Source organism: Miniopterus natalensis, chromosome 17 (assembly GCF_054644295.1).
Source record: "Miniopterus natalensis isolate mMinNat1 chromosome 17, mMinNat1.hap1, whole genome shotgun sequence".
Lineage (NCBI taxonomy): Eukaryota > Metazoa > Chordata > Mammalia > Chiroptera > Miniopteridae > Miniopterus > Miniopterus natalensis.
The window spans coordinates 1,803,725-1,831,321 of record NC_142097.1 but is presented as its reverse complement, the minus strand read 5'-3'; the positions used below and the strand labels follow the sequence as shown (position 1 = coordinate 1,831,321).

Sequence of the window (27,597 nt, the reverse complement as noted above, 5' to 3'; positions counted from 1 at the left end):
AAACAGGAGTTGAGCACAGGGCCCAACAGGGTCTGTACCTAGTGAGCGAGCTATTTTTAGGACTCTCAGGCATGTTTCAGGACATGCTGGCATTCTTCAGATGTATCAGATAAGCTTCTGCCTCAGGACCTTTGCACTTGCTCTTTTCCTTGCCTGGAACACTTGGGTTCACATAGCCAAATCCCTCACTTCCTTTTGGTCTGACTTAAATGACACTTGCTCCAGGAAGCCTCCCTGACTTCTTTATTCCTCCATTCTGGATGCCCTCCCCTGCCTGGTTCTCTCTGACTACCTCTTCTCACCTACCACCTATTTGACTTCTTTATGTGTATACTGCTTGGTTTGTCTTCCCAGCTTGAAAAAGAGCTCCCTGAGGGTTAGGTTTGGTGTGTATTTTTAATGTATGCAATTTTTATTATTTAAAAATTTTATTTATTGGTTTTAGAAAGAAACATTGATTTGTTCCACTTATTTATGCATTCATTGGTTGATTCGTGTATGTGCCCTGACTGGGGATCAAACCCATAACCTTGGCATATCAGGACGACACTCTAATCAACTGAGCTACCCGGCCAGGCCAGAGCTAGGTTTTTAATGCTGTTCATTGCTGCGTCCCCAGTGCCTAGAACAGTGCCTGGCACATGGCACTCAACACAATTTGAAAAATATAATTTTTTTAAAAATCTGAAGCAAATATGACAAAATGTTAATGTGTAGGTGGTGGCTGCTTCTGTGGCTTGTTATTTTAAATATTTTTAAGTGTGTTTGAAATATTTCATTAAAAGAAATAATAATAATCCACGCTATTTAGGAAGCGAGTCCACAGGAGGTGGTGGTTGATGGGATGTGGGGGGGGGGGGGCAGGTGGGTGAGTAGGGGTGTCCCTGAGGCAGGCTGGCATGCATCGAGGGTGTCCTCAGATGAATGCTCTGTGCTTTCTCTCTTTGAATGCTTGTGATCATCCTGGAGTTAGATGTGAGGACAATCCCACTTTACAGACAGTAAATGGAAGCTGAGGGGAGAGAAGTGACGACCTGTGGAGGGAAGGAGGGGAGAAGTCGTGACAAGGAGGAAAGCCCCAAATGGAGACAGAGTAGGGATAGCAAGGGAGTGGAAGGAAAACCAGGAAAGCCTGGCAGAGCAAAGAGAGCCCAGCCTTCCAGGAGCTGGCCCAGATCCCAGCTGAGGCCACAACCCTCCTCTGGTGCCCAAACCACATAAGCAACTTGTACTTGGTGGCTCCCCCAGGGGAATTCCTGGAGTCTGGGCTGGAGGTGCGGGAAGGTGGGGCCTGGGTTGGGAGATGAGAAGAAAAGGCAAGGAGGGTATGGGGACTGACTGGGAGACCACTGGGGAGCCAGAGCCAGGGGGAAAGGACGAGCCCCTCATCCTGTGTGGTATGCTAAATGAAGCTGGCTGGAAAGCTGCTCTTTAGGGCTCAGGTGGGAAGGTGGCAGTGGATCTGGGGCCCTCAGTCAACAGAGGGTGAACAGTGTATTGGGCATCAGTGAAAGAAAAGCCAAACAGGTAGGGGGAGTGTTGTGCAGACCCAGCCTTTCCTTGTTTTATAAGGAAGGAAACTGAAGTTCAGAGAGTAGTGACCTGCCCAAGGTCACATGGGGGATAATATACTTGGTTCTCTGGACCTCTAGCCCAGTGCACCTTCTCTGGGAGCAGGGGTCTCAGCGCTGACACTCCCTGAGCCAGGATGCTGTGGTTTGCTTTTCTGAGTTCATGCTGGGCCACAGGACTTTGGGATTCAGGTGTACCTGACCCCCTGCAGGGAGTTTCAGGTTTGAGGCTCCAGGGGCTGAGCAGGTAAGTAGTTGTCACAGGCCTGTTGGAAGGTGGAGTGCTGTGCTTTATTCCTCTCTGTGGCCCCAAGTTCTTGCCTCTGTCATTTCATCTTTCTGGGCCTCGATTTAATCATGTGCAAAATGGGGGTGAATATTAACTGCTACTATTTAACAATACTGAGCACTTCGTCTGTGCCAGGAACCATAGAAATTCCTTTAATTCGATGCCCATTTTACAAAGAAACCGAGGTCAGAGAGATTAAGTAATTTTCCCAAAGTTACAGTTAGTACGTGGTAGAGTCAAGATATGAGCCAGGTCCCAAACTGAGGTATTAGGGGTTGTGGTGAGAATTAAATGAGACAATTTATAAAGGTCCTCATTCACAATGAGAGTCCAGAAGGTGGGAGTTTGGTCCTAGGCTCCCACCCTGGAGTGGAAGCACTGGGATCACACCAGTACACTCTAGGCTGTGTTGAAGGAAGCCAGTGGTTTGGGGAGCCCAGAAGCAGCCCTGAGGAGACTGGTTGGAAGACAAAGGTGACTTCCAGCAGGAGCCTCCTAAGGCAGAGAGCACTGGCATGTGCAAAGGCTCATAGGGGAGAATACGCCAGTGAGTCCTGAGGATGCTGGCTGAGCAGGGCAGTAGTAGGGATCCTCAACTCTTGTCCCTGGGGCCTCCGTTTCCCATCCAAAGCAAAGGACAGCTGTCCCTGCACCACTCTGAAGCACCATCACTTGGACTCTGCTGCCCCACTGTGGGCACGGGAGAACTGCTCCAGTGAGCGCCCTGAAACCTAACTGGAGGACCCTAGTCCCCACAATGGCCAATAATAGCCCAAAGAGCCAACCGTTGAATTTTAAGAATTTTTGCAAGTCAGTTGTTAAAGCCATTATTAAAAATTAAATTACATAAAATTAAAACTAAAATATATTAAAAGCAAAGGTAATGTTCAAAACTAGGCATTTCTTATTTCACTGTATTTTGCTATTATTTGTCCTTTTTTTTTTTTAAATCTTCACCCAAGGATATATTTTTATTGACTTTAGGGGGGGATAGAGAGAGAAACATTGATGTGAGACACATTGATCAGTTGCCTTCCGTAGGAGCCCCGACCGGGGATTGAACCCACAACCTAGGTATGTGCCCTGACTGGGAATCAAACCCGCAGCCTTTTGGTGTACGGGATGATGCTCCAACCAACTGAGGCACCCGCCTGGGCTTGTCTGTGGTCTTTACATCTATTGTATCTGTGCGGTGGAAACACTATATAAAAGGTGTGCTTTTGCATCTCTCTTCACCACTCCATGTTCAGTTACACTGCCTTAGTAGCCTGAAATCAGCCATGATGGGAGCATTTACACCATGGAAACTGGCAAATAACACAAGTCAGGCTTGATTTATTGTTGATTTTCTAGACCAGTGTCATCCAATAGGGATATAATGCAAGCCACACATGTAATTTTTATTCTTGGGTAGCCAGATTTAAAACAGGAACAGGAGAAGTTAATTTAAATAGCATATTTTATTTAACCCAATATGACCAAGATATTACTTCAACAAGTAATCTATATATAAAGTAATTAATGACGTATGTTACATTTTTTTCATACTAACTCTTCAAATCCTGGTATTTATTTGACACTTAAAGCACATCTCAGTTCAAACTAGCCACACCTGAAGTGTTTAACAGCTAAATTGTCCAATGGCTGCCATATTGGAGAACACAAGTCTAGACTTAAGAAACAGTTGGAGGCTCATCCTGTACACCAAAAGGTGGCAAGTTTGATTTCTGATCAGGGAACATACCCAAGTTGTGGGTTGAATACCTAGGTGGGGTGTGCGGGAGGCAGTGGATTGATGTTTCTCACATCAGTGTTTCTCTCTCTCCCCCCTCTCTAAAATCAATAAAAATTTTTTAAAAGACTGAGAAAATATTAACGATGTAGATTAAATTTAAAAGTAGTGCTGAGGCTGAGAAATTTCAAGCCAATTTACAGTTTGTTCAACAATGAGAAATCAGTACGTTGTATAGCAGATTTAATGACAACAAATTAACTGCTGCCCTGGCCGGTGTGGCTCAGTTGGTTGGAGCATCGTCTCGTATACCTAAAGGTCGCAGGTTCGATTCCCAGTCAGGGCACATACCTAGGTTGCAGGTTTGATCTCTAGTCAGGGCATGTGCTGGAGGCAACCAATTAATGTTTCACTCTCACACTGACGTTTCTCTCTCCCTCAATAAAATCAATAAAAGCATGTCGTCGGGTGAAGATCAAAAAAAAAAAAAATCTGCTGGTAAAAGAGCAGTGTAGTAGGCTTACCAGTGGCCCCAAAAGATATCAGGTCCTAATCTCTGGAACTTATAATTTTTTTTTTACATTTTAGGTTTTTTTTACCTTGCAGGTATGATTAAAGATCTTTACATTTTTTATTATCCAGCTGGGCCCTAAATCCAGTCACGCAAGTGTCTTAAGGAGAGGGAGGCAAAGGGAGGTTTGATAAACACAGAAGGCCATGTGGCCACAAGTCCAGGAATGTCAGTAGCCACCAGGAGCTGTTCAGAGGTAAGGACTAGAGCCTCCAAGAGAAGCATGGCTCTGCCAACACTGTGATTTCACCTCAATAGTAGTGATTTTGGATTTCTGACCACCAGAACTATGAGAAAATAAATTTCTGTTGTTTGTGGTAATTTGTTAGAGGCCATAGGAAACTAATACAAGCAGATGGGATGCAACTCGAGTTGCCATATCGTGGTTAAATTAGGACCACAGGTAGGCTAGGAATACAAGAATTTGGGGCGGGGGGAAATCAACAACATTCTGTGAGAAACAACTGGCTATACAGAATTTATAATAAAGAGTATTGTATATTTTATTTGTACTTTATGTGCTGTACATCTTTTATATCAGTACAATTTATAATAACGTGTGTATATGACATATACCAGGTCTGTCTTGTATCCTCAGCACCCAGCACAGAGCTTGGCACACATACACACTCAAATATTTTTTTAATTAACAAACGACTTTGGACCTCAGTTTTCCCCACCACACAATAGGGTTGGAGGAATGGGATGGGCTCCCCAGGTGGGCAGTACTGGTGCCAGATGTTGTTAGAGCACCTACTGTGTGCAAGACTGGGCTGGGGACAGAGACTATGTCCCAAACAGCTGGTGTCCCAGGAGGTAGCTGGAACAGTCAGATTCAGGGAGTCAGATATGGGATCTCCCATTTCCTTAAGGCCTCTGTAGGCTTGGGGACTGCTCAAAGGATTATCACAGTCCAAGAGATGGGGTGCCAAGAAGCCACCGTACAGGTGCAGAGACCGAAGCCAAGGACACAGCAGGACCTGCTAGGGCTGGACCCCCTTTCTCTAGCTTCTGTCCCTCAATCCTGCAGGGCAGAGGACCTCTTTCACCCAAGGACTAGGAAAAACCAGGGCCTGGCTTTGTCACAGCTACAGAAGAGTGGCCCTCTCAGTTCCTCAGCTTTCCATGTAAGCCCCCATCCCATACTCCCAGTCAGGGGCCCAGGCAAAGAGTGGGGGGTACCCACCTTTACCATGTACAGCCTGGATGATCTTTGGCAAGTCACTTTCCCTCTCAGCTCCAATGTCTCCTCCCTGGGGCACCCAGCGCCCAGTCTGCAGCCCAGTGGCTGACCCCTGCAGGCCCAACTGGCCAGATCTGTCACAAATTTGCAGGACTGAACCCTGGCTGGACACTTGTTCCATCTAGATTCTCCTGTTAAATGGGCAGGTAAGTGGCTTGCCAGGTTTCCACAGCAAGAATTTGGCCAAGCAGACTGGCTCTGGGCACTGGAAGCAAATGAGGGAATCTCTAGGCCAAAGCCCTTGACCAGAACCTGGGAGCTGGGTCTGAGATCTGGAGGTACTAAAACCCTCTGGGCCCCATTCCCACTCTGTCCCAAAATGTCTGCCTCATGCCTGTGTCCATAAGACACCACTCTATTGTATGCATTTTGAAAGCAAGGACCAGGATAGTTTGTTCACTATTGGGCCCACAGTGTGGGATTGGCCAAAATATAAGAACTCAAGAATTTAATGAGCAAAACCACTCGCATATCTTCTACAAAGACCAGGTTCTCCCCTCTGCCTTTGCTCATGCTGTCCCTCTTTCACTAGCACCAGGCCTCTCTGATCATCCCTAGGAAAAGGGGCTTCCAGAACTCAGCAAGGTATGATCCTGGATCCTGTGGGCCCATAGCACCCTGGGCACCTGGACACATGGCTTATGGAATCCATCCTCCTGGGAGTGGGAGAAAAAGCAGAAGGCAAGTCCACCTTCAGCTCTCAGCCCTATGTCCGCGACTGGTCGTCTCCTCTGGAACCCTGGTGTGCAATAAACTCTGCCCACCACCAACCCCATTCAGAGTTTAAAGAGAAAATAAAGGGATTAAGGAAGCACCAAAAGCAAGCCCTCTTTTATGACAGCATCAGACAACTGTTTCAAAATATATTAGATTTGGTTTTTATTGTAAAGCACACGTATCAGGGCAAAGTGCTGCACACACAACTACAAATCATTTTGGGGAAGAAAAAAGCTGTAAAAAAAAAAAAAAAAAAAGGCAACTGCCTTAGTTATGCAGTCCCAACTTGAGGAATCCACGCTGTTAAAGGAGTTCTGGCCCCTGAGAGGGGGCTTCTTGATGGTGGCTGCCCCAGATTTCTGCAGCCCCAGGCCTAGGACTCTATAAAATAAGGTTCCCCTCCTTGTGGTGGCAACCTGGGGACTGGGAGGGCCTCTTCTCTCAGCAGGCCTGGTCTTGGCCCTGGCTAGCAAGGAGACATTTCTAATGAATCTAGACCAGTAAAACCTTGTAGCCCTCAAGCATCTGAGGAGGTGGAAACTGCCAAAGACTACTTTTTTTCTTTTATCACTATTTTTTAAAAGCCCATCCCCAGCTCCCATGCCCCAGAGGTGGAAGAGACACCAACCCAGTTTGCAGGCCTGAGCTCTGGCCTTGGATGCGTGCTGTAGGCGGACAGGGGAGCAGGCACCTTTCTATGGGGAGAAGGCCCAAACTGGCCAATGTAGAAGGAAAGGGAAAGGAAAAAGACAAGACCAAAGGGGGAAAAAACTCAAAACAAAAACCCTACTACACACCACAACAATTTTCCATACCCCAAATGCTAGACTTGGAAGGACACCAGTCCCTCTAGCTAGAAATAATTCCTAAAACTGCCCCAACATTGGCCAGTCTAACTGTTCCATACAATCACACTCATATGCCTGAAAGGAGCAACCCAGCAAAGAGGCGTGCTCTTGGCAAGAGGTCAGGACCGCTGCAGTTCTCTGCCGCCAGCCAGCCAGGGACCTGTGGGCAAAGCAGGCCAGTGGGCATGGCCAATAGCTCTGGGGTGCCGGGGCAGGCACTGGTTAAGCCCCTGCTCAGTCACCCTGAATGACTGCAGCGAGAGGAAGAGTTTGCACAAGTTTCCAGAGCCTGGAGAGCAAGTGACAGGTGAAAGGATAGCAGGACCTCTGTGGAGCCAGCAAGACCCAGGAAATCTCAACCCAGCTTAAACATGGGGGTGGGGTGGGGGGGGTGACAGACGGGACGGGACACTGAACTTCATTTACAACACTGAGAAAATTTACATTAAAGCAAAACAAGAATTTTCTTAACCAAAACATTTTGTTGCTTTTAAATAAAACCAGCCTGACATAGCCCCCTTTGACAGTGGTTGCCTCCCATGCCTCTACTGGCCACTCCAGTGTGAGCTTGTCAGCCTTTCCATCCAGGAGGAAAACCAAGAACTAATTCTGTTCTTCAGCCTTAACAGGCAACAAACCAAGGAAAACTAAAAGGGTCAGAACAAACAAACAGAAACAATACCCCTCAAAAGGAAACAAAAGTGGGGTGGCTACATGAGGATTAACCAGAGTTCCCGAGAGGATGCCATGGGCCTCAGTGCCTCCGCATCTTCACCTTTCGGGTGGGGCTGCCTGTGGCCTCTGAGCAGTCCTCCCCAGACTCGTAGGACTTGCGCCAGTAGTTCTCAGAGCTGAAGCTCCCCCTCCGCCGGTGTGTGGGCAGCAGCACTGAGCGCCGGTTCTCTTCTTTGTCCATCTCCAGGATCCTAGGCCTGCAAGGGGCCAAGGTGGGAGGAAGCGGGAGGGGTTACCCAAGAGGCTGGCGGAGGGGCGGGGCCTCCCACCTCTGCACCTGGCTCTGACCCTCATTTGCAGGATGTCTCACCACTGTTCTCTGTTCTCCGAGAGGGGTGTATTGGCAGAAGCAATAGCATTGTTGTCCCTGCCTACTAAGTGCTAGTGGCCTCTCCTAGTCTTTGAGACATTTCCCAAGTACCCTGTGGGGTCTGCTTGGCTTTGAGTCTGGTGCCCCAGGACATTGCCAAGGCTGCCAAATAGAAAGAGGCCTTCCCTATCATAGCCTAACACCCTGCACAGTCCTGACACCTCCCTCTACTTCTCAATCCCCCCATCTACTCCCAATTTTTATCTCTGCCCACCTCCTCTCTGCTCACCAACCCCTAAAACCACCAAGCTCTTCCTGCCTCAGTGTTTCAGCCCATATGATACCTCCTGCCTAAATTGCCCTTCCCAGAGGTCTTCCTCATCCTCCTGCTCTTAGCTTAAATAGTACTTCCTCGGGAACCTTCCCCAATCCTTGTGAAATGGGTCCCTGGTCCACTATCTTCTGAGTCCCAAGCTTCCCTCCTAACATTTAAGCATAACCCACAAGAGTACTTTTCTAGGTGGACTGAAAAAGAGAAATCAAGGGCACGCCACAAAGCATTCCCACTTGTCAGAGTATCGGTCCAACCCCTTCTCTCTGAGGATATAGGCAATCAGTCAAGGGTTAAGAGTGAATGCCACCAACCCAGGGGAACTAGACATAAAGTTAAGCAAGATGGGCAATTGCCAGGCTCCTCACCACCTATCCCAGGCTTCCCTACCCATCTCATCTTGAAGCTAGACCATGGGGCTGCTTTGCTAGTCTTGTTGAGGGTCCTAAGCTGAGTACCTGTGAGCAGCATCAGGGTCTGCCTTGCGGTGGGACCGCTTGGGTTTCAGAGCAGGGTCCCTGTTGTTTCCCGACAGGCGATCTGAAGCATAGCTGGGTGGTAACACGGAGCTGCTCAGGGACTTTGTCTCCAACCGGGGTGCGTCTAATCTAGTCCTGCAAAAGAAATAGGCATGGGATCACCAGTGGGCCTCTGGTGGGAGTATGGATCCTATCAGACCAATTCTCCAGGCAGGCTGAATGGAGAAGCCAGAAGCTCTGCTCTGTGCCTCAGTCTCTTGTGGTTCAACTAGGGATTGGTCTGGCTGACTTCCAAAGACACTTAAGTTCAGGCTTACGAGCAGGGAACAAGAATACTTCTATATGGAGGCTTCCATGACAGGAATCTGCTGCCCCAGGGGAAAGATCCCAGGGCACTCTTTCAGTTGGATGAGGCAGCCCCAGGCCCAGTTCTTTGGGACATTTCTACCTGAGAGGGCTGAGGGCACCAACATACTCCAACGGACAACTTTATCCTTGCCTGAAATACCAAGACAGGAAAACTCTCCTGGCCCAGGCCCATGAAAGGGCTGGAGGGGAAGAGAGTAAGTTTTCCCCACACTCCCACACAGGGACACTGAGGCTGTGGCAGAGCCAGGAGAGCCCAGGCCCAACTCCACATTCACATACTTGGCTCTCATTCCACCACAGCGACCTGGCAGCTTCTGTTTATTCCAGGATACTGACCAGGCCAAAGGCTTTTGAAGGCGAAGTCCCCACCTAGCACCAGGTGTGAACTTTAAGGAATGCATTGCTAGTAAAGGAAGAACATGCAAGTAGGGTCAAGGAAGAGGGGCTGGAAAAGCTGGGCAGGGACGTATCCAGGGCAGTGATCTGAAGCCAGGCTAGGGAAACCTCAAAGAAGCCCAAGGCTCCTTGCATGGTAGAGGAGGGTAAGGAGAAAGGCCTGGGATGGGGAGTAATGGGTGCACAGCTGGCGGAAGACCCTAAAGGCACCCTTCCCATAGGCTACTGGGCACAAAAAAATAATTTGATTTTGAGGAAAAAGATGCTGTGATCAGGGCAAGACTCAAAGGACATCCTCACAGAAATGCTGAGGAAAGGGGGGCTGGGATCAGAGGCTGCCTTGCCCTAGGCTAGGCTGCCTGGTGTTCTTGAGAACAACTGCACCCAGTCCTCGCAGTTCCCCTACCCCTACTGGCTGGCCTGCTGTAAACAGATGGGGAAAGCTGGGTCAGAAAAGTAGTAAGTCACGTGTCCTAAAAGTCTTGAAACAAAAGTTTAAGCCTAGGTGAGACTCCAAGCCAGACAGGCAGGAGTCACAGGGATCTGAACCTAGATGGGGGTCTTCTCCTGAGACCAGCAGGGGGAGCCTTCTAGCTGGGAATACACGTTCTGACGTTCTGATGCTCTCAGGCTCAAACTAGGGGGCAGGATGGCTACGCAACTGGTCCCTGCCCCTTTGCTTTGGCCTTACAGAGGCAAAGGCCAGAGGAGCACAGCTCCTCCAGTCTCAGTCTCTACTATGGGTACTCCAGGCTCAGGGAAGCAAGACCTACTAGCAAGAGAAGATCCAACCCTAATCATCCCTCTCTGGGCCTCAGTTTCCCCATCTGAGCAAAGGAGGAAGAAATGTGACTGGCTCTAAGGCCTCTTTTAGTTCTGAGGGTCTAGAAACTGAAGACAAGTGACCTCCCTGAAGGCTAGGATTCTTTAGAGGAGCACCAGGAAAAAGTAGTGCTGGCCAACATCCAGGCATGAAGGTGGGAATTAGAATCACCTTAGCCCTGAAGCCCTCTTCTTTACCAGGCCAGACCTTGTATTCCTGTGCTGATAGATCCAGGTAGCAGAGGTCAGACTTAATGAGACATTAGCCATTAAGCTTGACTTCAGGGCTGCAAGGGTCTGAAGCCTCATGGAGGAACATCCCCTTTTAGCACCACAAAGCTAAGTCCTACACTAAGATCCCACAGGTGCCAAGGACCACACACCCAAGGCAAAAAAGTCTCTGCATGCAGAAAGCATGGTAGTAGGCAGGGCCTAGCACCCTGGAGTTGTTTCCTTGGGTTAGTGACAGGTGGCAAGAGAACAGCAGAGCCACCAAGAGGAAAGCCCAAACTGCACACCTCAGGGGCTGGAAAACACAAACACATCCTGCCACGCAGGCACCAATGGCACAGGCCAAGCCCTGGTTTGGCCCCGCCCTTCTTAAGCTGCTTACTACTTGAATGGCCTGCCTGGGCAGCCAAAGCACAGTGGTGGTGGCCCCTCACTATAGTTCTAGGACTGTGGGAGAAGCTGGGGAGAAAAGTACAGCCTGCTGAGACAGGACACACAGGGCAGGGATGTGGACTGGCTCTGCTGCTCTCCAGCTGCCTAAATGAGGGAAGGGTATTGTTCTCTGCACATGACAGCTCCACTGTTATCAAGGGGCAGCCCTCAGAGGAAGGATGATCAGAGGTGGCCCTACTTGAAGTACAGACTCCTGTACCCACTTTGGGGGCAGTATAAGCTCTGGGGCTCCAAAGGGCTCCTGACACATCCCCTGGGGCTGTTACAAGTACATCTCAGAAAAAGTGGAGAAGTTCCTGTCCTCCCCCACTTCCAAAAAGCCACAAAGCCACAGGGAGCCAGGCTAGAGCCAGACCCCAAACCCAGAGCCCACCAGCAGTTTAACTTCAGAGCACACCCCTCTTAAAAGGCAGCCAACTCCCAGGGAGCAGGCCAGGCTCCTCAGGGTTCAGTGTATAAAGCCACAGATTTGGAGTAAGGATGTCCAGTTCTAGCAGTAAGGTCTGGGCCTCCTCAGGTGGCAAAAGGAATGAAGACCTGCATTATAGATCTGAGTAAGCACCTATGGGTCACAGCAAGGCACCAGGCACAAGAGGTGAGGTCCAGGCAGACTACCACACCCAGAAAAGTCACCCAGGATGTCAGGACAACTCCCACGACAAAGCAGGGACTGGGCCTTGGTACAGGGGAAGCCAGAAAAAAGGGAGGATGACAGCATTAATGTAACACATTACCATGTGACCTCAGGAGATGGGAGAGAACTGACTCTGTCCCAGGTGCTCCCCTCAAGTTCCTTTATCACTCAAGGAATCCTCCAGAGAAGCTGTGGGGAGGATTATACCCACTGTTGGGGGGTGAGGGTGGGAAGCAATGCTAAATTGGAGACCAAATCAGTCACCTAAGTCGCACAGCTACAACCCAATGATGGCCTCTGAAGCCCAGGTGGGCTCACTTCAGCAGAAAAAGAGATGTGCAGAGAGACCACCATTTCTGAGAGACGGTGAACCAGTCTGCACTCAGGCCCTGATGCCAACCACTCCCCCAACTTCTGGCTCCACCCTCACCTTATGCTAAAAAGCCTGGCTTTCCCAAGGAAGGCAGGAAGCAATGTAGTGGGAGTATCTGAATACTCTGTTGTCTGAGTGACCTGGGCCCCTAAGCCTAAGCTCCAGCACCCCTGAGTATCAAACTCCACAAAGCCCAGATCTGCACCACTGTCTCTCCTATAACAGTATCCACCCTCTCCAGGTGCCTCCTGGTGTCCCTTTCCTAACCGCTCCATGTGCCTCTGCTCCAACTGTGCGTCGACTGGGCACAGCCTTCCTCAGCCCCTACCCTGACCCAGCAAGATCAGAGGGGAGGTATAGTAAGAAAGAGGCTAGGATATGCACACATAGCATTCTGGAGTTGAACCACACCCAGCACCACAACTGCTCCAATTTATGGATGAGAATATAAGGCTCAGGTAACCGACTTGTATTCAGCGGGGAAGGGGCAGAGTCAGGGAGGAACCTAAGCCAGTCACATCCCGTGGTGTTCTCAATGTCTCCTTATTCCTTGCACAGGTTGTGAACACAACAGGCTGGTCAGGCTGCCAAATAGATAGGGTGTATGCATGTGGACACACTCTCTCTGAACCAGGCAAGAAAGGTGAGCTAACCCTTGCCACAGGAAACAAGAAATCATGAATACAGAAGCAATGGCAGAGGTATTGGTGGGGATGTCTCAGATCTGGTCAGGATCAGAGAAACCAAAAGCTGTCTACTCATCCCCAAGTGTACCTTCCATGCTCACCTCAGCTCATCCACACACACAGCCTCACACTAAAGCTTGAAGGGAGGGTCTTCCTCTGACCTCTGGGACACCTTGGCCTGAATAACCAAATAAATCATAGCTCAGCCTCCTACAGACAATTTCTCCCATGCAAATCCCTCACTCCACTGCTCACATGCTTCGATGGCTCCCCAGCACCCTCCAGATTTCTCTGGCACAGCACAAAGTCTTTTCTGACTACCTTAGATTATATCAATTGCTCCAACCCATCTCTACTCTGTGTTCCAGAATAGACTACCTCAGAGTCCCCACACTTCAAGCCTCTGTAAAGAGCATCTCTTCTGCCTAAACCATCTTTGCCCCTAAGCCTCCTCTGTGCTTGCCTGAAAGCCCACACATCGTTGACCACCTTCAGGTGGCACATCTCTGGAAAGCATTCCTAGGCCAGTCCCTTGTGAGGTGCTAAATGCCTGCCTTTTCCCAAAGGACAAGGGAATAAGAAGAGACCACATTCCTTGCACTAGCACAGAGCCTAGCTCATACTAGCCTTGGTTAACACTTGGCAAATGACTCTCCCGGTGCTTTTTCCAGCTTCAACCTCTCTGAGCTGAGCACCCTTTGACCAAGAAGTGCATTTACACCGCCCTGAGCCACTATGCAGTTAACTGTAGAGGCGAACAGTGCAGGAATAAAGTCTTGTATGGAGACCCAGCGCTGCCCTGGGGGCTTCCTGAAGACCAAGGGATTGGGTGCCCGAGCCACCAACTAGAAGTCCCTGAGGGCCCAGCAGCTCTCTCTTGATGATCAAGTGTTGATTCAAGGCCTCCTTCCCCCATATCACCCCTTAACTACAGAGGTCCTCTATACCTCCTGTCCTTGAGCTTAACATTTCTGCCTAGCAAGCAGTATCTAGCACAGGAGCCAGATCTATCCAGCTTTTTTTTTTTTTTTTAATTTTGAGAGTATGTTTATTAAAGCTAGGGACAGTGAAATGAAGAAGGGTTTAGGATAGAAGCAGCAACAGGAGAGCCTAGACGGGCTGCTTTGGCTCACTGGAAAGTCAAAGAAAAGGGGCCTTGGAGACAGGTTCAAGGGCTAACCTGGGATGAGCTGCTGCCACCCATTGCTCCCCTGGTTGCAAGAGAAGTCTTGTGGGACCTTAAAGTTTAGATGCACCCCTGAACCCGAGAGGGAAAAAAGTGTGTGCGTGCTCCTGAGAGGGAAAGCGCAAGATGAAGCCTTTCTTAAAAACCCTCCCCAGACCCACCAAGCTGGATTAACTTTTTAAAAAAATCCTCACCCAAGGATATTGATATTTTTTTTTTAGAGTAAGAGAAAGGGGTGGGGGGAGAAACATCTACGTGAGAGAAACATCGATCAGTTGTCTCCTGTACGTGCCCCAACCGGGGATCAAACCCACAACCTAGGTATGTGCCCTGACCGGGAATCAAATCCACAACCTCTTTGTATTTAGGACAATACTCCACCAATGGAGCCACCCAGCCAGAGCTGGATGTAATACACCAACACCCTCCCCTGTCCCCTCCCCCAGTCCCCAGGGGACACGCTCTGTGATTCTAGAATAGTGCTCATTTTGCTTGTGTTGCACTAGCATGCAGAATGCCCACCTATCACATACCAAGCAACAAGAGACTTAAGTTTCTTGCATGTCTGCCTTGGGTGCCTTGTGCACGGTAGATGCTTAATGTTTCCATGTCAGGAATTCCAGCTCAAAGATCACTCCAAAATAGCTAGATCACCTGAGGCAGCTCACTCCTACCTGAGCCCTTTTCCAGAGTTCACTCTCTCTGAGAATTAATATGCAGGCAGCACTCAGTGCCTAGCACCTAGTAGGTGAGTGCTTGGCATGGGGCAGCTTTCAAGGTCCTTCAGAAGGTTACACACCAGGGAATTATGGAAAAAAATGGACCACCACCACCACACCCCAGAAGTTGGTGAGCACCATTCATTCTCTAACCAGTAATTTAAAAATTAACCATACCTTCAAAAAGGTTAGGTTCAGCTTCCCTGCCTAGGGTACCAATGACTGACAAAGATGCATGTTGGGTAGCTTGCCCTGGGTGGGCTGGGAAACTGACATTTAGGGAAGTAAGGGGATGCTGAGCTGACCAGCCTGCAGCTACTGCCTCACCCCACTCTCCATAGAGTAGCCCCCATGTCACTTAAAACACTCTCATCAATCAGCTCTCTACTTGCACAGCAGAGGCAAGAAAGCCCTTCTGTATGTGAATTTGTTTCTTAAAATCATAGCATCCACCCCAGTGACACACTGGGACAGGAGCAGAGCTTGGGGTGTGCCACTGTGCCATCCACAAAGGGCCCACAAGACCCAGTACCAGGAGAGCCAGGTTCTAGGCCTCACTCAGCCATTTACAGATTATAAACAGATTACAGTGATAAGATGTAGCCCAAGGATTCCACTCCCACAGAAGCTCTCAGGTCACTCCCAGCCTCCCAATGAGAAATGATGCACCACATGCATGATGACTTAGCATCACCCATATTCAAAGGAGCTGCACTTCGTTGAACCAGAAAGCACTTGGCAGCCACCCACTCACTTCCCCCCATGAGGCCCTTAGAAAGACCATCCCAGCTGACTGACCTGAGCCAGTGACAGAGCCCCTAGGCCCTCCCTCAGTAACCCCTGTAGCCCTTTTCTGAACTTAAGAGAAGACAAACTGGCTCTACCCCTCTGCCTATGAGTAGGGCCAGGCTCAATGCCCAAATTCTACTCATCTGAACATGACTTTACCAGACCACACCCAGGTGCCCACCAAGGCTATATCCCTGATATCTGGGAAGTGACTGGGCCAGCATGCTCCCCTTTTCATATTGTCACCAACTTGTCCTTTCCCAAGACTAGCCCCTACAGCTACTCTGGGGCTGCTGCTCCTCAGCCTGAACTGTCCTCCTCTGGGCCAGGCCTCATGCTGAGCCCCAGATGGATAGGGATCTCCCTGCCCCTACAGGATGCAGATTTGGAAATTCACAATGCAAAAGCACAGGCTGTGACAGTTTAAACAGAGAAGGGGTATAATGAGAGGGCTACAGGTGTGTATACAATGCTCCTTGCATGTCAAAACAGCTAACATCGGAACCTTGAAGGATGGCTAGGTTAACCAACTCTCAGTGTGTGAATGTGGGTCATTTGGGGGGTGAGGGGTAGGTCAGAAGCTGAACATGTTAGACAGGAAAGTATTCTCAACAGAGGCCACAGTGTTGCAAGAGCCCAGGACACAAGTCCAAGGACCATATTAGGAATGCAGGCACTTTCACATAAGTGAGGAGTAGAAGAGATTATGCTGGATGGATAGGCAAAGCCCAACAAGAAGTTTGGATTTTATTCTCCAAACAACAGAGATGACTGTGCCTCAGCTGCCTGGGGCCTTCTCATACCAAAAGCTATGTGTCTGCCCTCTAGCCTAGTCCCTAGCTGGCTCTTGGGGACCACGCAAGTCAGAAGGTCAAAGAGCCTCGGTCACCTATAATAGCCATTCTCTGAGGTCAGACCACTGCCAGGGGCCCAGCGGGCTAAAGAGCTTCTTGGAGGAACTGTTAAGTATAGACACCTAGCTCCACGGAGGAGTATCCGACTCAGCCAGCCCAGGCAGCCAGGTATGGGAGACAAAAAATAGCTGACTCTTTAGCTATGGCCACCTCCATTTGCACCTCCAGTGAAGATTTCTGAGATAAGCTATTTTGAGAAGATTGGAGGGAACACCTGAAAAGTTGTTTCTCTGGTGCCATATTGCTCTGGGAGTTCCTCTCTAGTTCCTGGCCTGGGGAGACCACCTGTCCCTGGCTTCAGTTGGAAGTGCCAAGTACAGACTGAGAAAAAATGACTGGAGAGAGGCCTGAAAGAAGCTATACTATGGACTCCATCACTTTCAGGTTCTGGGGTTTGGCCTATGCTGGGAACCACAAGAAAAGAAAGTGGAAACACAGATAAAAACCATTCTAATGAATTCTGGGAACATTCTTTGGCTAGAGGAGAGAGGCTGCCAGCTGCCACGTGTCTGGAGCTCCCAAATATGCTTCATGTTCTGCTGGCACCACAGGTCTAAATCATCTCCATTCTACATACGATAAAACAGAGTTAAAGTTTTGACTTGATAAAGTGGCAGACACACCAAAGAGACTTCACCACCACGTTATTCTGGAGTTCTAGGCCCAAAGGGCCAAGATACCAAACCTATCGACTGAAGTTAAAAAAAAAAAAAGGCAAGTCAGAAAAAAGTACATACTTAAAAGCAAAACCTAGAACAAGTTGAGCATAAAATAAATACCCATGAGTCCATACCGATATAAGTAAATGATTGAATAAAGAAATAAACAAGGCCAGATGGTATGGCCCAGTGGTTGAGCATTGACCCTATGAACCCTGCAGGAGGTTATGGTTCGATTCCTGGTCAGGGCACGTGCCCAGGCTTCAGGCTCGATCCCCAGCTGAGGGTGTGCAGGAGGCAGCCGATCAATGACTCACTCAATATTGATGTTTCTATCTCTCCCTCCCTCTCCCTTCCTCTCTGAAATCAATAAAATATATTTTAAAAAAAGAAAATAAACAAGCAGGGGAGAAGAAACGATTCCTGTTGAGAATTCCAAACATCTTGTGTGCTACTCTCCCTTAAAGAGGAGGAGCTAACTCCCCACTCTTTAAGTGTGGGCTGCACATAGCAACTTCCCTCCTAAGGGGACAGTATGGACAGGGGAAAATAATTTAAAGAGCAGAAATCTGATGAACACAACCTTGGCCAGGCTTTCAAGGTCAACATCAACCATGGTAAGTCCTGGGCCCTGGACACGACACTGAGGAGAAGGGTGCTTTATACTGTGGTCTTCTTCCCTGAAACCTATAACCCCAGTCTAACCATGAGAAAAACGAGACAAATTCCAATTAAGAGACATTACACAAAATACCTGAGCAGTCAATGTTATCACAAGTAAGGCAAGTCTGAGAAACAGTCACAACCAAGGAGACTAAGGTGACACGACAACTAAATGTAATGCAGAATCCTAGAACAAAAGTACATTAGGAAAAAACTAAGGAAATCTGAATAAAGTATGGACTTTGGCTAAGAATCACGAATCAATAGTGATTTTTCTATTGTAATAAAAATACCATACCGATATAGATGTTAACAATAGGGGCATGAGATGCAGGGTACATGGGACCTCTTAGTACTATTTTCACAATTTTCTGTAAATCTAAAACTGTTGTAAAAAATAAAGTTTATTTAAATAAAAAAAATAAAAATAAAAAAGACGGCAAGCTAGAGGATATCCTGCTCTAGCCTGGGTCTAAGTACTAGTACTGCTCTGCTCACTGATGTCTTATCTGAGGACTCCATTCTAAAGACAGGCTTATCTTGACCCAGTGTCTGCTTGGCTCAGTCCATTCACCCCATGAGCAGAAAGAAAGGCTGTTTTTGGCAGTGTTGGTCAGTACATCACTGAGTCCCTGGCCAGAGAGGTGGAACAGCCAGGCATAAGCTGTGCACCTGCTGAACACTGCAGCCTAACCTCTCCACCTTCGTTACCTTTCCTCACTCCCTGTTCCTCCCCAAAGTGAAAATCCAGGCATTTTAAAGCCGGCTGCTAAGGCACACTCTAAAAAATAATCAACAGAAACACATGTGACAAATCAGAACCAAGGAAGTGGGGAAAAGAAGGGGGGTTCTGGAAAAGTGTTTCCCAAATCTTGTCTTAAAATTGTTCGCATAAACTGAGAGCGTGGGCTCTTGCTCAGTCCTAAGCTCCCAGGTAAACAGCCACACAACTTAATTTTCAGATGAAGAAAAGAAACAACTGTATCCTCACAGAATTAAAATAAAAAAACAGACCTGCTCTGGTAGATCAGTTGGTTGGAGCATTGTCCAAACATCCCAGATCAGGTCACATACAATAATCAACCAATGAATGCATAAATAAGTGGAACAAGCTGATGTCTCTCTCTTTCTCAAAATCAATCAATCAATAAAAACAAAATAAAAAACCCACAGACCTTACAGCCTTTCTTTTCTCTCAGGCTTTATGCTGCCATGCTATTGATACAAAGGAGTCAAGTTCTAAGGCAACCCCAACCTATATCTTCAGACAGGCAGGCCTGCAGGTGCCAGACACCAGGGCACTTACTTCCTGAGGATGATGACCGCTCTTCGCTCCTTGATGTCCTGAGGCCGTATGCAGTGAGTGATTTCATCAGCAGCATATCCACTGAAAATAAACACAGAGCATGTGAACAGGGAGAACAGACAGAAACCAAAGTTGCTGGGGAGATAAGGAGGAAAAATATGGCTCGGATCTTATTGCAACCATCTGCCCCATTATTTGAGAGGTTCAAGGATCTACATGGAAGGTAAATAACACTTCTGTCCTGAAACCACAAAAGGAAAACCTGGGATGAGGCAAAGGAAGGCCTTAAAGGCAGAAGCCAAAGCAAGAATCTCCCTGTACAGGCTAGGAGCCCATCTTTTAAAGGGCCCCCGAGAGGATATACCCTTTAGTCTCTGGAGACAGCTGGAGTGACTCAGACCAGACCTTGGTGACAAGTATCTCCTCCTCCTCTTCCTTCCCTCCCTTTCTCCCACCCTTCAGCTTGCAGAGGAAGCCAAGGTACTGACAGCACTGTTCAAAAAGAGAACCTGTCTACTTGAAAAGAAGCTTTCAAAAACCTCCATTTGGGGGACTCCAAAATCTTGAAGACACAGGGCACTCAAATACCTATTTTCATCAAGACACATAATTTCTGCCCAGCCAGTGTGGCTCAGTGGTTGAGTGTTGACCTAGGATCCAAGAGATCCAGGTCTGATTCCCAGTCAGGGCACATGCCCAGGGTATCAGGCTCGATCCCCAGCAGGAGGCGTGCAGGAGGCAGCCAATCAATGACTCTCTCTCATCATTGATGTTTCTATCTCTCCCTCTCTCCTCTCTCAGAAATCAATCAAGATATATTAAAAAAAAAAAAAGACACGATTTTTAAAACTGCTCACAGACCAATGAATGTAGATGATTGTCCTCTTCACAGCTAACAGCTTTCCTATTTGATACTCTGAAAGCAAACTCAGCTTCCTGAGCCCCATCACATGCCCTCATTGGGAGCATGGCACCCAAGAGGAACCCCACTCCAAGTTCCTCCACTTAGCTAAGGCAGCTTTATACAGCCAGAAACATACTCAGCCACAGGCCTAGAGGGAGATGAGTGCCTTTCTCAGCCTTCTCCTGCTTAGGACTCCCTTGACCACCCTCGGACCATAAATCTTCCCCTACATGGCTTCTAATCAGCTCCCTTCTCAAGGGCAGCTATAAAGACACATGCCTGTCAGAAATACTGTATGCCAGGGAAAGACTCCTTGAAATGGAGCAAGATATAAGAGCAAATAAAACAGTCTGAGAGGGAAGCACCTCTGATTTGGAAATCTGATTTGAGATCACAGTGGGGGTAGAGAAAATAACCGTTACTTTAGGATTTCCCCTCAGAGCTGCTACCAGAGCAGAGTTTTCCAGTTTTCTCTGTGAACATCAGTTACATAAGAGACTATGGACAAACACCCACAGTCAAATCAATCTGGAAAATACTGAAGAGTCTAAAAAGCACTAGTATGTTAAAGGATCTGGGAATTACTATAGCAAAGCAATCTGCTGACTTTAACTGAGCACTGACCATAAACCTCCTAAAGAATGCCTGTTAACATTTGTAGGCCCACAGTGTGAAATGCCACATAGGGATTGAGGAGTTGGAGAGACTTGGGTTTGAACCTGAGCTTTGCCACCTGCCAGCTTTGTGACCTTAGTTAAGTCACTTGCTGGGCCTAAACCTATTTCTTCATCTGTAATATGAGTAACAGTAGGCTTCAGTTGTTCACTTTGTTATGCTTTATAACTTAGGTATTCTTTTGTGCCCACTAATGACTATAAAATTTCAAAAGGGGAACTGTGCCTCCTCCCTTCCAGGCAGAATTATATGACTACATGGTTGGCATCCTTGGGAAGGAGCAGTGGGAGGCCTACCTACAGGGCTGTTGTGAGAATTAAGTTAGATAATGCAGGGTGCCTGGCACCCCACTCCCATTTACAAACATCTGACTCAAACCAGACCACCCTGGACCACCCTGGGACAAGCTAGAGCCTTGGGTTCAGCTCCTGCCAAGACTTGATCCAGGCTCCCCATGCAGGGATCTGCCAGCAGCAGAGGACTCCTGGGCCCTATTCCCAGGGCTAGGAGCTTTAGGTCTCCTCCTATGTTCTTGTCACTCCACACTGAGGGAGTGCAGATCTGAGTTGCAAGATAGTCCCATATAAATACAGGACTTCCTCAAAGAGCTAAATCCAATTCCCTAAGGGTTCTCCAAGGCATATTTCTAGGGCATAAATTGGCAGTACTGGCTACAGGCAACCTTCCCTACACTTAACAAGTGTTATCAATCTGTTTGACTTGACTATAGCTACTACCAAGGGCCCTGACTTCCCATCTCCAACAAGAAATCACTTTCCTTAATAAAGTTCTGGAGAAAATCCATGTTTGTCAAATCTTAACTGTTCCCACACCCCAAAGGGCTCTAGAATGTAAAACAAGCCACAGAGCCCAAGCCTCAGAACTAGTGAGGAGGTAGGACTGCAGAGGCCTACAGAAATGACGTGGCACTGACCCCACCTGAAAAGCTCATTAGCACTGGTCTTCTATAACTTCCTGGCAGCTATGACACAGCGTACTGACCCCTCCTCAGAGTATCAGATTCCTCCGGGAGCGGGAGGCTCAAGGTCCTGACCAAGTGTCACTCCTGTGGCAAATCTTCAGCAGAAAATGTCCAGCAGAGACCAAAAACAGTTATTTACTACTGAGAAACCTACTTGCTACAAGAGAACCTGTTTGCAAGTCCCAGTCTGCCAACTTGAAACTTAATATGCCTTGGGTCCAGCCTTACACTTGGCATAAAGGAAAGTTCCAGTGCCTAATGTTCTTTTGTTTTCACAGAGGAAAGAAATACCTCATGCTGGTCAATCTGCCTGGGCTAAGCCCCCTCAAGCAGCAGTGACTAGTATGCTGCAAGCATCAAGACTCACAGAACCTGCCCTGGCCGGTGTTCGCAGTGGTTAGACCATTGGCTCACACACTGAAGGGTCATGGATTCGATTCCTGGTCAAGAGCAAGTACCTGGGTTGCAGGTTTGATCCCTGGCCCAATCGGGCATGTGCAGGAGGAAACCAATCGATGTGTCTCTCTCACATCAATGTTTCCCTCTTTCCCCGGACCCCTCCCTCCACTCTCTCTAAAAATCAATGGAAAAAATATCCTCGGGTGAGGGTTAACTAAAAAAAAAAACACAAAGAAAACCTCACAGAACCTGGCTCTGTCATCCACTAGCTCTGAGCCTTAGAGTGATTCCTCAAATCCCCAGGGCTGGGTTCTCCCACAATGCCTACCCATGCCTCTCTACTACTACATTTAGCCTTGTGGAAAATGTCTTCCCTACATGGCAAAGCTTTGCAAAGTTCTTACTGATCTCTGCATACCGGGGACACAATGAAATGTATTGAGCTACACTGTTCTACTGCTTTGAAGCCTGCTTCTACATCTACAAAACCGCAAGTCATTCCTCAGAGAATTAGGTGCACGTTATAAATGAGAAATCTGAAAAGCTCAATGATAAGGGACTGTACATTTCTCCTCTAAGGGACAGTCTTGGAGACCAAGCAGTTAAGGCACACTTCCAAGATGGCCACCATTCCCTTTCCACTCTGTGCCCTGCCTGGAGCAGGATAAAACTAGAGATGGAGGGACTGGCCAAGATACTGGCCTTGTGACAGCCTCCCTCTGGCTGGTGCTACCTGCTCTGGGCAGTGTCCAGTGATCTTTGCATGGCTGAGAAGCTTAGGCGTTTGGGAGGCTGTAGGCCAACCACCTGGGCACAGGGGTGGGATTGTGAGCTCAAGACCCAAACCTCCAAGACACCACATTGCCTAATTTTACAGGAAGTCCTGGGGCTTCCTATAAAGAAGGTCAACCTTCTCCGAGTCGCAGTTCTGTACACACCAAGGTATAGACAGAGAGTAACTAAACAGAGAAGGCAACTCATCTCCAGAGACACTTTACCTAAACTTCAAGCATTCAGTAGTGTGAGAGATTCAATCTTAGATAACAACCCTATGGTATTAATAGCCCCATTTGGTAGAGGTAAACTAAAGCCCAAAGAGGTTAAATAACTTGCTCAAGGTCAAACAGCTAAGGTGATAACACTGGAACTCTAATCAAACTCTTGGTTTCAGTGTGCTACACTGGTTTTTATTTTTTGATTTGAGGTAGGGAAGTAGGTAATGAGGGCTAGGAAGAAAAGCCCATGTTTCCTGGTGACAAGATTCAATCTGTCCTTGGGGCTTCGCTAGCCTCAGCAATACCTTAGCAACAGCTGCACACCAACTGCCCAGCCAAAAATGCCCATCCAGCCCTGAAATTTTTATGGCCTATTTATTTTCTGCTTGCTCTGAACTTCATGATTAAGACCACGGCTCGCCTACTAGCTTCCTTTTCTTCGCTGCCCTCTGCCTTCTTGTCAGGCCTAGCAGAACCAAGGTCAGACACCCCCCCACTTCCACAGCGCCTCCTGAGAATGCACAGCCCTGGCTTCATCCTGAGGTTCTTTCCCCTCCCATGGAATCGAAAGATTCCACACAAGAGATGTGTCCCAGACCTAGCTGCCCTACTTTCCCAACTATTTTAAGCCAGAAAGCTAAATTTTGATTTCAATCAGCTGAACAAGATCAGCCCTTAGCCCAGAACTGACAGGGGTGCCCATTCCACCCCATATCAACTGTGAACTGGAAGTCACAGGCTGAGCTCACCTCTTTGTATCCCATCACTGGGTGATACAGTCATTTCCAGACAGGTGGCTATGGCCTGGGTCTCCGGGCACATGGCCACCACCATCACTAACCATGCAGCAATGATTAAAGGTAGCAGCAAGGCCTGGCCGATGTGGCTAAGTGGTTGAGCATCAAACCACGAACCAAGGGGTGACGGGTTCAATTCCCTGTCAGAGCACATGCCAGCTAGATCCCCAGTAGGGAGCGTGCAGGAAGCAGCTAATCAATGTTTGTACCTCTCTATCCCTCTCCCTAAAATCAATCTTTTAAAAAAAGTAGCGGCATGCAGGCAGCCTTGAGGTAATCATTCTAATTAATCCAACCGAAATCTGTTTTAATTTGCCCATTCACCCTACAAGGAACAGGAGAAGGAATGTGGTATGAAGAGAAGGTAAAATATATTTAGTTCCCTAGAGAACAGCATTAAGAAGGGGTCCACCCAAGCCCAACATGGGAAGGTTAGGAAAAAAGACAAAAACTGGGTTTGGAAAGAAGTTTGAAACTCTTCTAGAAGGGCCTGTGCCCACGGTTGGACACTGCTGAGTTAATGTGTGTCACGCACTAATAATCCATGTTGACAACTATTAAATATAAAAGTATATTTGTGCCATGTTGTCTTGGATAGGTACACACACCATTGCCACCACCAACTGAAGTCTGAGTCAGATGAAAATTACTACCACCCTTCCCCATCTAGAGTGAACCTCTTTTCATCAGCTGTTCCTTCCAATGGCAGCCTTACAACTCCTCACTCTGGGATGGGATACATACTAGGAAGTGAAAGAAAGCATCATCTTTTTACCAGCTTGGGAAAGAACCAAGCAGGATTTGAAGAGAACCACTACTATGAGGCAGGTGCTCACCCACCTGCACCCCAAGTAAGCTGAGATTGCTAAGTGAGCAGGTGCTATAAGATTTAAATTAGTGGGGATGTTCAGAACTTGAGCAATGGCTCTCAAGTGGGGATGATCTTGCCCCCTTAAGGGACATTTGGCAGTATCTGGAGACATTTTTTATTGTCATAGGTGATACTGGCATCTAGTGGATAGAGGTCAGGGATGCTGCTAAACGTTCTCAGTGCACAGCACAGCCCCAGCACAACAAACAATTAGCCAACTCAAAATGTGAACAGTACTGCTGTTGAGAAGCTGTAATCTAGAGTTTTACCAAGGCATGCCTCACCAGAATCTCTACCAGGTGGAATGTGAGGGCTAATAATAAACTTCATCTGCCTCACTCAAGTCAGCATCTCCCCATGCCCCTTACCTATGGCCATTACCTGCTACTGCTGCCAGAGTGTTCTTTGCTTAGCTAACTCCTAGTCACCGTTCAAGTTCCAGCTAACTTCCTCCCCAAAACTTCCAACACTCCAGGATGGGTTAAGATGTCCCTTCTCCCCTCTCAATGTATTCCTGCAGTTACGTTCCTGGTGGTAACTGTCTGCAGTCTCCACTGGGCTGTGAATTCCATGAAGGGAAGAGCCATGTTTTAGGCTCCACTCTATTCCTGCCTAACCACAAATCTGTTCAATTCCAGGGAAGTCACTCCCCCTCTTGGGAATGGAGAATGTGTATCAATTAAATATGCTCAGGGGCCTTCCTCTGTATTTTCTGTTAAGAAATCCATGAACACTTTCTCTGTTAAGGAAACCACCAATGGCAAAGTTGGAAAGATTTTGAAATGGTAAGTTCAACTCATTTTTTAAAAAACAAAGTTGAAAACGGAGGCCCAGAATAAAAAACTTGCTAAAATCACAAAGGAAGAGAGATTCCAAAACCCTTAGCCTTCTGGAAAGATGCCTATGGATTCTCAGGTCCATGATCAGGCCAAACCTACCCTCCGGATACAGAATTCTAGATGGTTCCCTGATCCGTCCCTACTTTCTTACTACATGTTTAAAACGCAGACCCCTTTCCTCTACTCACCACCCACCCAAAAGAGAAAAATGGGTCAGAACTGTCAAGTGCGGGCTCCTACTGGCTGCTGCCTCCTGGGTCAGGGTAGGCAGTTAAAGCAGCGCGGCCCGCCGCCCCCTCCTCCCAGGTGCGTTACCTGAGCACAGTCACGCTCCCCCTGCGCACAGGCAGCGAAAGCACGGGTTCCGACACCCGGATAGGCTTGAACTGGAACTTGCAGCCAAAGCAGAGCGCAGAGTCGCTAAAGAAGGACACAGACACGATTGGGCGCTCGAAGATGTGGATGGGGTCCACGTGGGACACTATGCAGCCACCGGGCTGGTAGTCGTTGATGACGGCACTGTTGACGAAGCCCTCGGGGATGACGCGGTGCTCCACCAGCTTCTGGATGACCAGCTGGTGAACCCACTCGGGGATCTCGTCCACGTCGCCCGGCGGGTATAGGCGCTCCTGGCCGGGCCCGCGCTTCTGCAGCTGGGCGCCATACGTGTAGCCCTCGCCGAAGAAGTACTTGTTGCGCAGTGGAGCCCGGTCGACCGTGTGCTCGTTGTACAGGCCCTTCTCGGCGCGGGACACCACCTCGTCGATGCGGGCCTCGATCTTGGCGCACTCGTCCTGGCTGAAGAGCCGCATCTGACGGATGCCGCTCTTCACCTTGCGCGCCTCCTCCTCCTTCTGCAGCTGCTGCTCCTCATAGTCGCTGCGTTCGGGGTCCGAGTCCTCCTGGTACTTGCGTTTGGCCCCGGACACCGGGTAAGGCTCGGCGGCGGCGGCGGCGGCGGCGGCTGCGGCCACGGCGGCGGCCGCAGCCGCCGCTGCCTCCCGGCTGCCCGCCTTATAGTTGTCCCGGGACGTCATGGACTTGAGCTTTTCACGCAGGTCCGTGTAACCGCTGGCGGCCGCCATGGCCCCGCGACGCTGCTCTAGGGTCCTTCGGGGCGGAGAGGGCGGCCGGGCATGGCTCTCGGGGGACGTGCCCCGGGGCCCCCGGAGGGAAGGGGGTCCTCAGCGCCAGGCCCCCATACGAGGACCTGGCGGGGGGAGTCGAGGGGCCAGACGCGAGGTCGAGCCTCAGGGGCGGCGAGTCATGCAACGGTGGCGGCTACGGGGCTTCCTCCTCCTCCACCTTCTCCACGTCCAGCGGGGCAGGGGCGCCAGCAGCGTCTCATGCCGCGGAGGGCCGCTGCGGAGGACCGGCTCGTCTCCCGGCTAGACCCTCAGACGCCCGGCCCAGCCCGCACTTTAAAGCGCTCTTCACGACGTCACGCGCCGCTCGCCCGACGTCCGCCTGCGCCGCTCCTCAGCAGGCTCTTCAATGCGCACGCGCAGTGCTGCTGGCCACCGCGGCTCCACGCGTAGCGGACATGCGCGTGCTTGAGGGCCGGGTCAGCAGAGGTGCAGGCGCAAGCGCAGACAGGGACCACCCGTGGTCCGCCACCCCTCCCCCACACTAGAAGGACCCTAAAGGAGCACCCTCGAAGAGCAACCTCCTTCCTCGCCGCGCCACCTCCGCGACCGAAGGGCTCCCTCCACCGGGGTGCGCTCACAGTGCCAACTCTATCGCTATGCTGCGTCACGGCATTGTCCAACTGTCCGAAAACGCCTCAACCCCCAGCGCGCAGTCACCGCGGAACCGCCAACCACCTAGGCTGTCCGGTTACCGTCCCTTTTGGCGCTTTCACTTCTTTCATGGGCCACCGGCCACGCGCCGGGCGGACCCAGACGGGAGCTTCCGGAAGTTGGTTGGTAATCATGCCCGTCAATCAGACGGTCGCCTTGGCTACTGCATCCGTCACCTGATTAGCGGTGGGGAGGGTTACGAGGACCCCTGAAGGGTGAATGGGTGGCTAAGTAAGTGCCTGAATGGGGTTCCCTACCGGAAGAAAGCCCTCAGACGCTTAAGGGAACCTCCGAAACTGCCGTCGAGAGC

The 27,597-nt window shown here is 49.2% G+C and overlaps 1 protein-coding gene across 2 annotated transcripts; it reads right to left on the bottom strand.

Moving 5' to 3' along the window:
* Positions 1-1,706: 1,706 nt before the first annotated feature.
* On the bottom strand, positions 1,707-27,353 carry ALKBH5 (alkB homolog 5, RNA demethylase). Of its 2 annotated transcripts, XM_087825784.1 has the most exons (5): positions 25,804-27,353; positions 19,027-19,107; positions 8,806-8,961; positions 7,747-7,903; positions 1,707-1,916 (listed from the first exon to the last, which is right to left on the bottom strand). In XM_087825784.1, the coding sequence occupies exons 1-5, from the start codon at positions 26,571-26,573 to the stop codon at positions 1,863-1,865; spliced, it is 1,218 nt and encodes a 405-aa protein (XP_087681910.1). In that variant the 5' UTR covers positions 26,574-27,353; the 3' UTR covers positions 1,707-1,862. The 2 variants fall into 2 exon arrangements, with proteins under 2 accessions (XP_087681910.1, XP_016051975.2); XM_016196489.2 differs by lacking the exon at positions 1,707-1,916 and having other exon boundaries at positions 6,261-7,903; positions 25,804-27,352.
* Between the last annotated feature and the right edge of the window lie 244 nt (positions 27,354-27,597).

Coding starts and splice junctions, on each gene's coding strand:
- ALKBH5 (XM_087825784.1), bottom strand. CDS start 26,573: ATGGCGGCCGCCAGCGGTTACACGGACCTGCGTGAAAAGCTCAAGTCC. Junction 8,962..19,026: donor GCGGTCATCATCCTCAGGAA/GTAAGTGCCCTG, acceptor TTTCTTTTGCAG/GACTAGATTAGACGCACCCC. Junction 1,917..7,746: donor CAGGCAGCCCCACCCGAAAG/GTGAAGATGCGG, acceptor GATTAAATCGAG/GCCCAGAAAGATGAAATGAC.